Source organism: Coniophora puteana (genome assembly GCF_000271625.1).
Source record: "Coniophora puteana RWD-64-598 SS2 unplaced genomic scaffold CONPUscaffold_1, whole genome shotgun sequence".
Lineage (NCBI taxonomy): Eukaryota > Fungi > Basidiomycota > Agaricomycetes > Boletales > Coniophoraceae > Coniophora > Coniophora puteana.
This window is the reverse complement of record NW_006913053.1, coordinates 4183214-4192395: the sequence shown is the minus strand read 5'-3', so window position 1 is coordinate 4192395 and position 9182 is coordinate 4183214. Positions and strand designations below refer to the sequence as shown.

Below are 9182 nucleotides of genomic sequence, written 5' to 3'. Positions count from 1 at the left end.
CGAAATACCTGAAGAATTCGCGTGGATGACACATGTGGCAGAGGGGATGCCTCCCTGTGGCAGTTGGTCAAATGGGATTACTCAGCATTACTCAGCGTTGTAGAATAAATGATGGATGCATCAGCTTGTAAAACGAGGCACTATTGGGTGGGGGGCGCATATGAGGATGCTGTGAAACTGGCCGATAACCGCGACATTCGAGGTTGACTGGGCGAGAAGCGGGAGCCCCGCAGAGGCTCAACAAAAGACGCCGCCAGCCCAGAATATGGAAGGAATCGCCGATAGTTAGGTCGGTCCGCTGGACGACCAAAGTAATCTTGAATGTCGGACCACTGGACGCCAAGTAACACTCTTGAAGGTCTAGTCAAGTGACACTGTCGGATTATTATGAACGCAATAAAACTTATATTGAATGCATCTCTCAAGCTATTCACAGGCTGATTTGGTGGCGATAGTAAAGTCGGCGACGGGGCTGCTTACCTAATCGCCCTGTGAAATGTAATCTGCCCCATTCAGGTGATTTATGGATTGGCCCAGATAATAGCCGACGGCAATGGTCGCTTGTCGCCAGGCACCAGCCGCGACGAGAAGATTATATCACTGGACAGAGTTCGCACGCTGCGTGGGAGAGCAGGCAATGTGTCGGGAACGAGCAAAAGCCGTCGCCTGCGCTGATGTCCATTCTCGGCGGTGATAGGCGTTTATCGGCAATCACCAGCGGCGACGAGAAGGGCGCGTCACTAGACAGAGTTCGCAGGTTGCGCGGGAGGGCAGGCAAGGTGTCGGGAACGAGCAGGAACCGCCGCCTACGCCGCGGCCGATGTCCATATCGTCAGCTACAGTCGCACAACAAACACTGCATTCAAGAATCCTCGTGCGTATCTGGTCTATGTAGGGTTAGGGCCACGAGACCACTGTGCAGGCCCCGTGGCCGCCCATCGGTGAACTGCCTCTCGCATATCGTAAGCTAGGCATACACGCTCTCCAATACATCGCGGAGCTCCATGCCGCAGGATGTTGCCACAAAACGCGACAACAGTGCCTGGACGGGAATCAAGGTCTATGCCGATTCCCGGAAACGAGAGCTGCCCGCATAGGTAGGACCCGTATGTCGCCAGAATGTTATACCATTCGTAATGACCCTGCCCCTCTCGATGAAAAATCGTTTCGCGATTCACCATTACGGAGATAGCCGTGAATACACATTCCCAATCGCCGACAATGTCAGGTGTGAGGCTTTCACGTGCGAGCTTGCGCATGCAGCGTAGCCCCTCTTCGTATTGTGTCGGATGAACAAGGGCGAGAATTCCCGACATGAGGGCGAATGTCTCCGCCGATGATCGGGCCCAGTCGGCGACGGAAGGGTTTCGCTCCAAGAGCACAGCTGCCTTGGGTACTTCAGAGATGAACTGTTATACTTCATGAGAGGATGTTCGTTTGCAAACAATAAGAACATACATCCTGTGGCTTGTGGTACCAGCCTGCAGATACACTCATCCCGCCAGATGGAACTCCATGAGCAGGGACGTCTGGGTTGAATAATACGCCGTTACGGCGCCATTCCTTAGTGGAGCGAGAGGTGGATGACGGGTCGGGATTGGACTTCCCACGAGCAAGAACCGTACCAAGAGTCCGCAAAGCATCCAGCATATCCTGCTGTCGAGCGTCGGTCAATAGACCCGGCAGGTACCATAGGATGATGCGGCCGCTCTGATCGGCAAGTTTGAATGGAAGCCATGCCCAGAGGCGACCAGTGAAGGGATCGGGAATCGTAGACTTCCACGGGCACTTGCCAGCCGGGTAAGACAGATGTGGTTTGAGCGCCTCTAAAAGGGTTTCTTTCGGGGGGTACATTCCCCATTGACGTTTGCCGAGCAGCGAAGAATGAAACACGATGTCGCCGTGAAGGGTCACTACATGAAATCAGCATCGGATTATAAAAGCATCGGAAAAGCACAAGCATCGGGAGACAAGCATCGGAAGAAACCATCTGACGGAACGCGACAGGCAAGGGATTAACCATATGATTCGGAAAGCAACTCCCGTCGGAAACGCGCAAGCTTAAGACAACAACAATGATCGGAAAAGAATAATCGTCGGAAAGCGACAAACATGAGATGGCTTACCAAGACACTGATCGGCCATAGTGATGATTTCGGCAGCGCGCCGGGCATCCGAAGCTAGCAATGGAGATAGATGGGGCGGCAACGGGACAGAAGCAGAGACCTCAACACTAAATAGGTCGCGCATGTATGAAGCGACATGTTCAGTAAGGTAAAGGTTGGACATTGCTGGAGAAACCGATGTTTCTTACTTGCCTATAAATATCATGCCAATACCTCTGGCTGAGACACATAATGGTGGGCGCTTAATGCATTGGGGCCTTAGACAAATAGAAGCACCAGCGGAACGTACGGAAGCTAACGTCAGGCCTCAATATTCAATACCCGAAGCCGGATAGCCGTTGGCTATGAAGGAGAAGTGCTGAGCCCGGCGCGCGAACTTAATCGAGGCCCTGAAGAAGCTAGTACATAGTAGCAAATAGCTCAAAACATATCTTTTTGCGCCGACTTTGATACGGCGCGCATTGAATATTGAACGCCACGCCTCTCACTCTTACCCTGCACCATGTCTGGCAGCATCCCTGTTGATATTGTACAATTCCCTCAGTGGGCTCGCGCGACCTCAATGACTTGGCCGACAAATCTCGACCCCGCTTCAAACGGGCAGCGCTTCCTGGACGCGGTGGAAGCGCGTCTCCAGGCCCAGCTTAGTGTCATGGAGCAATGGAGGGCGGATCTCTTTGCGGGAAACATGGAGACAGACGTGGTGCGCGGCTGACACTTACCGTTATTCACCGAGCCGTTGCCACTCACAGACCATTTGTAGATTGCATCATGGGACGTCATTGTCGACTTCCTGCACCGTTTCGGCGACTTGGCCATTCCTCCCTTCCTTCGTTCGGTCATCGGCGCAAAAACTGTCCCTGGGGCTATTAATTTGTACAATTCTCCTGGATCCCCTGTCCCCGGGGAATGTTTGGAGTGGTCGTCATCGCACTCGCGCGCGCGCCAAGACATCGGCGAGAAGCGCTGGTGGACAGAGGCCGTGGAGCGGTCGCCGTCGCCCATGCCTGCTTCGCCCTCAGACACAGCTGGGACTTCAACTTCTGCAGCAGGTCTATCGTTTCAGAGCATTCCCTCCAAAGTGCGTCGTTCCCAACACCATCTCACGCGTCAACCTGACGTACAGCCCCCGCCTCATCGCCGTCCGCCCCGTACTCGTCCATTACCGGGATGCAAACTCATGGACTGCATTTTCATTGACAACACAAAGGTATGTTTATCTACGGTTTCGGCGACCTGATCTGACAGCATTTTGAGGGTCGGAAAGCGCGCCGCAGCGATGAGAAGGAGTCAGAGGTAAGCGCGTCTCATTGAATCTCTCATTCACGCCAACAGCTGACCGATCCCCTTTGCATAGGCCTCCTATGATCGCAGCGAGGATGGCGACAGAGAGGTAGTAGCGGGGGTGGGAGGCGAGGACGATGATCAGGAGGGTGACGACGAAGAAGAGGAGGACGAGGATGACGACGAGGGGAGTTCGGAGGCGAGCGTGTGCGCAGCGCCGCCTGCAAACGTGGGTGGACCTCGCCGCGAAGACGTCCGCTGACTGACTTACAGGTTCGCCGCTTTTATGAGGAGGATCGCTGCCAGCGATGCAAAGACAAGCACCGCAGGGTCTGCGACCTTCCGAATGGCAAGAAGGCTTGCAAAGCGTGCAGGCAGGACCAGAAGAAATGCACGTGCGTGGAGCGGGTCACCGCCGAACGAGCCGCCATCAGCGCCGCCAAGAAGGCAAAGAGGGCCGCCAAGAAACCCACCCGCGTTGGCGCCAAAGGTGCCTGCGCCGCCAGCGCCCGCGACAACAGTCCACCGCGTAAGCGCCGTCGCGTCAAGGACGCGCCACAGGTGCCCCAGCAACCGGCCCCGAAGAAGGGCAGACCGCGCCGTGGACCTACACGGCGTGTGTCTCGCGAGACGCTCCATGAACAATGGGAAGCGGACCTCGCCGAGGACAAAGAGCGACGGGCCAGACGCTCGGGGAATGCGTACCTCGACGTTGATGGTAAGTCCTTTGACGACTCGTCCCTGTTTTGCTAACATCGCTCAGAAGCAGGCGAGGACATGTCCCTGTCCCGCTTCGCTTCCCCCGACGTCGAGCCGAGCACATCCGCGAACTCGAAGGGGTCATCGGTCGCAAGTCTCGCGTCGATGACATCATGGGCGCTAGCCGTCCGTCCGGACACAGAACGGGACGTGCTATCCCACCTCCACAAGATGAACGCCGACAACGAGCGGGTCGCCCGCCGTATAGACGAATTGGCGAGAGTTTCGGAATCCATGGCATTCTAGTAGTTACTGTGCCCTATTGATGCATTAGAATACACAATGTGCGGTGTCTAAGAACCATTTCCACCTTTGCCGCCACACTGCACTTCAATTCGACACAGGTTTGGAAAGAAATACTTGTCGGCGGCGTCGTCAGTCAGCTGGATTGCTGTGTTCTTGTCACTTGGCAACCAGAGCTGCAATTCAGACGGCGACAGATGCTTCATAGCTATGCATTGGAATGTTGTTGTCGCCATTTCTGCTAGTTGACACCATCGGTCTTTTACCTGCTAGCACCCTACAGGTCACCAGACATCTGTCGCATTCGCTCCCGCCTGCGTGTCGTTTCTGACTGGAATGGCCGTAGAAATGGGGTCCACCTCGTGTCGCAAAAGTAAAATCTCATCTTGTGCCCAATCTCGGCGACAACGCGCCTTCATCCAATGAAGGCGACAGACTGTTACGAGGGCAGACCAACCCACTGGCGACCGATGCTATTGCCACTGATGGCCGGCGATCGGTAAGAGCGCGAAAGCCCGCTGCAAAAGCTAAGTGTCTCACTCTGGGGGGCATTCCCCTTTCGGACGTGGTTCATATCTGGAGGATGGTTGTAATGTGGTGGACAAGGCAAAAACATAGATTCAGTCGGGCAATGCAATGTACAAGATTTAATGGGTACGGGGCCTCGGAGCGGCAAAGAGCAACGCCAACTGTAACATATTCATGGCCTGCGCAATTTCTTGGGTGGTGTACCGGGTGTGCCCATTGGGCGCGACACGAAACTGTGGGAACATGTCTTCCACAAGATGGCGGGAGGACTCCATGATTGACTGCACAATCGACGCAGTCACCTGAGGATCGTCGGGCAAAGTGCGTGGGATGGTGTTATCGATGATGGTGAGGGTAACATTGGTTAACATGCGACTTGTGGCAGAATCGTCATCGGCGCTCATAAAGGCCTCCAGCACCCTGTTGCGGTATTGCACCCAAGGTACCCGCATTGTGACACTGTCGGGGATGTCCCATAGAGAGTTACTCATTCCGACGTCTCCAGAGGTTGGCAGCGTCGCGGATGCAGATGGGTGCTGAGATCCCTCAGCACCGGACTCGATGTCGGCACTGGCCCGAGGTTTCTTGGTGACGCGAGGATCTGCGACAAATAAATGAGATGTCTCAAATGTAAGCGGCAACTCACCGTGTGACGGTGGAACGCTGTTGTCTCCCTGGCCTTGTCCACTGTCCATCGAGACCTCGTGAATGTCCCTCTCTGTGGAAGGCGCCAGATCGGCCAAGCGAACGAAACCTACCATAAGTGTGAGCCCTTAGACCGCAAAAGGATTTGTCACTTACTCAGATTGGGGTTATTGTTGGCGTTGTCGGGGCCAATGGCGCTAAGGGTGGAGTCATATCCTTGATAATGTACGTTGGGCCCTTGTGCGCCGAGTGCTAGATCCCGACGCATGCCTGGCCCCCCGATATGGAAGGACGGCGGCGCCGTCATTTCGCGACGAAGGACATCCACTGTGAGCATTTCCATATGAGGAATCCTATAAATAGCCGGAGAAGCGCTCACTTGGATACTCTGGATGGGCCCGGGGCGGCGCTGTCGACTCGCGGCGCCCTGCTGGATGTGTCATTATGTTGTGTCAGCGTCAATCAGTGTTGAACGTTGATGAGAGCTACTTGCATGCATATTGCCCAGTCGTCGAGAACGAAAAGGGCTGGCCTTGTCCAATGACGTCGGAGCTGTACTGGATGTGTTCGCCGGTTTGGTATAGATGGGGCTGTGGGGCCTGGAGAGCAGTATGGTGTTGCAACGCTTGAGGGGGATACATCTGCGGTTGGTATACCTGGTGCTGCTGCGAAAGGGTGGGCACAGCTGGAGGCTGGAATGATTGCTGCTGACTTTGCATTGCGCTGTAGTGCGATATCGGCGGATCCATAGCATCCACACCTGTTGGGTTTGCAGGCGGCAAACCAATCAGTCCCATTGATCCAGGCGATGCAGACGCCTGAGGGCGGCGGCTCAGTGCCGCAGCGACTGTTTGCTATTAGTTTGATTTGCACGGATACAGGCTCCACTCACGAGCTTGGGCGCTGCCTGTATTGGGCTCAGTCTGTTGCCGGGAGCGAGCGCCGCCAGCGCCTTCAGGGGAATGATCGACATCACGCTGCGCCAGGGCGGAGCCAAGATCTGTAAAATCAATAAGATCCCGACGGCGGGATGACATTCAATTGGACGCACCTAGTACCCTTGGCACCGGTTGTCCTTGAGTAGGCCGATTGCCTCCGATTGCCCCAAAAGATTGCGAGGTAGCGTGATGGTAAGCATTGTCCCCCTGGTTCGGAGGTGGTGCATCTGGCAGCATTTCAGCGGATCTGCGTTCGGAAGGTGGGGTACTCACTGTTGTGTGCCATTGTCGCTGAGCGCTGATCGCAGTTATTTACAAGGAAGAGAACCTCCGGCCCAGAAATAAATGATCATATACCTGTTCTCACAGCCTGTTCCCACGGATGCCGCTCGGGAATAGATGAGCGCTAGGGTTGCTGCCTACCCTTTGCCGCAACCCACCAACCATGTCCACTCCAGCCCCCGCCGTTCAGAGTTGGGCCCTTCCTGTCGGCTTTCCCTGGTCGGTGATCGACCCGACCAGCTTTTCACAAGCACAAAGCCTTTTCTTCCTCCTCAACAACCGCTGGCGACTGGCTATAGACACTAGTTGTTCAGGAGACATTGACGTAGCCGAATGGATGGCCGGGTGGAGCTGGGAAATGGTAAGTTTCCTCATGCTTAGAGGTGCGCACACTGTCTAGCAATAATGCAGGCCATCACACCGATGGTGCGTAAGCTACTCGCCATGCATGGCTCGGCAACCGTCCCCCGCCATGTAGCGGCGGTCATGTGCGGCCAGAATGTCATCCCGGGGACCCCCCTTTCAGTTGACGTCAGCGCCACCGCCCCAAATGAGAAGTTCCCTATTTGCGACGTCACGCTCTCGTACGGCGTTGGAGATCAATGGTGGAACAGGTGCCGCCGACCCTCCCCCGACACCTCGACTCCGCCCACGGCTATGCCTCCAATGGAACCCCTTGCCCTCCCTGCTTCTGACCCAACTGGCATTGATCATGCGAAACCGCCTGCCCAAGTATGTCAATTGCTATTGACTTTGAACATATCCTCATGAAGCTTCTCCTCAGCCCCAGCTCCTATCCCCTGGCGGAAGGCCCGCCACTAGGAATGCCCCGAGATCCTCTGCCGCCGGCCTCGTTGACGCCGCACAGCCATCCCACGGTGACGCCGAGAATGCTATTCTACGCCCGAATCCCGCCGCTGGCCCACAGGACACATCTGGAGTGACGTTGTGTGCTCCTAGCAACCTCGGCAGTGGACTGGCGCGACATACAGTCTCTGTCGGCGACGACAAGGCGTCAGCGCCCAGTGGCGATAACGATTCCGCTGTCGGCGGCGACAATCCAGAGATGACGCCTAGGCCATCACGACAATCTGACCGCCAGAAGAAACGTCACGTAAGCTTTGCATATATTCGTTACCATTGGCTGATCATCGTCCAGGAGACACAAAGTATTCCGCCACCGGATGGTAGCGTCGCCGCGTCGAAAGTAAATGACAAGCAGGCTGGGAAACGCAAAGCGATGCATAAAAGCCTCAACGTCTCTGAGCCTGGAGGTTCTTGGAATCCTTCCGATGACACACCCCTTGAGCAGCTGCCGTCTATTGTACGTACCAACCCTCATTGCGCGAACAACACTTCATGATTGGCTGTTTTAGGTTCCCACGACTTCGGCGAGACCTGTAAGTAGTTTCCAATCAAGGTTCCTGTCTCCTGACCACTGATAGGCGACTGGGGTCGCCGCCGACCATATGGATAACACGCTGGACACCCTTCGTGTGTCCCAATCTCTAAAGTCTTCGATAGATGCGCTTTCAACAAATGCCGGCACTCCGGAGACCTTCGGCAGCGCTCTCTACGACTACATTACCAAGGGCGAGGCGACCACTACGTACTCAAAGGAACGGCTTACAAACTGGATGGACGCGATTAATAGGCATTTGTTGACACTAGGCGAGCGTTCTAAGGAGATAACCCAAGTGCAAGACGGGTTCGCTGATCGTGTCACTAACATAGAGACGACTCTGGCTAAAATCGCCAACCGCCTGGATGCCCTTGAGAACCCCAGTGGCACATACGCGGTGCCCGCTGCGCCCCATGCTGCTGACAACGCGTCATTGCCCGATGGCGACCACCAAATGGGTGATGTCCCAAGGCCGGCGGCTTAGACGGTTTTTTACTACCACGTATTTTCAATTATCGCTTTGTTACAATACATTTTTTGCTGCGAACCAATATCCGTTATCAGCATCTCTCCCAGGGCGATTAGGTAAGCAGCCCCGTCGCCGACTTTACTATCGCCACCAAATCAGCCTGTGAATAGCTTGAGAGATGCATTCAATATAAGTTTTATTGCGTTCATAATAATCCGACAGTGTCACTTGACTAGACCTTCAAGAGTGTTACTTGGCGTCCAGTGGTCCGACATTCAAGATTACTTTGGTCGTCCAGCGGACCGACCTAACTATCGGCGATTCCTTCCATATTCTGGGCTGGCGGCGTCTTTTGTTGAGCCTCTGCGGGGCTCCCGCTTCTCGCCCAGTCAACCTCGAATGTCGCGGTTATCGGCCAGTTTCACAGCATCCTCATATGCGCCCCCCACCCAATAGTGCCTCGTTTTACAAGCTGATGCATCCATCATTTATCTACAACGCTGAGT

At 55.1% G+C, this 9182-nt stretch overlaps 4 protein-coding genes across 4 annotated transcripts; 2 read left to right on the top strand and 2 right to left on the bottom strand.

The window, feature by feature from the left end:
• Nucleotides 1-887: 887 nt before the first annotated feature.
• On the bottom strand, nucleotides 888-1854 carry CONPUDRAFT_45366 (uncharacterized protein; the record flags this gene model as incomplete). The annotated part of the gene is made up of 2 exons (XM_007764324.1): nucleotides 888-1396; nucleotides 1446-1854. 2 exons carry the CDS (start codon nucleotides 1852-1854, stop codon nucleotides 888-890), a joined length of 918 nt encoding a protein of 305 aa, XP_007762514.1.
• Nucleotides 1855-2628: 774 nt separating this feature from the next.
• On the top strand, nucleotides 2629-4415 carry CONPUDRAFT_69595 (uncharacterized protein; the record flags this gene model as incomplete). The annotated part of the gene is made up of 7 exons (XM_007764524.1): nucleotides 2629-2829; nucleotides 2890-3207; nucleotides 3253-3336; nucleotides 3375-3422; nucleotides 3484-3639; nucleotides 3684-4128; nucleotides 4174-4415. 7 exons carry the CDS (start codon nucleotides 2629-2631, stop codon nucleotides 4413-4415), a joined length of 1494 nt encoding a protein of 497 aa, XP_007762714.1.
• Nucleotides 4416-5059: 644 nt separating this feature from the next.
• CONPUDRAFT_149398 (uncharacterized protein) lies at nucleotides 5060-6809 on the bottom strand (the record flags this gene model as incomplete). The annotated part of the gene is made up of 7 exons (XM_007765690.1): nucleotides 5060-5541; nucleotides 5587-5694; nucleotides 5742-6015; nucleotides 6242-6432; nucleotides 6478-6585; nucleotides 6637-6750; nucleotides 6797-6809. The coding sequence occupies 7 exons, from the start codon at nucleotides 6807-6809 to the stop codon at nucleotides 5060-5062; spliced, it is 1290 nt and encodes a 429-aa protein (XP_007763880.1).
• A 159-nt stretch (nucleotides 6810-6968) lies between these two features.
• On the top strand, nucleotides 6969-8691 carry CONPUDRAFT_149397 (uncharacterized protein; the record flags this gene model as incomplete). Its single annotated transcript, XM_007765689.1, has 6 exons — nucleotides 6969-7166; nucleotides 7217-7537; nucleotides 7590-7919; nucleotides 7965-8129; nucleotides 8182-8205; nucleotides 8251-8691. The coding sequence occupies 6 exons, from the start codon at nucleotides 6969-6971 to the stop codon at nucleotides 8689-8691; spliced, it is 1479 nt and encodes a 492-aa protein (XP_007763879.1).
• Between the last annotated feature and the right edge of the window lie 491 nt (nucleotides 8692-9182).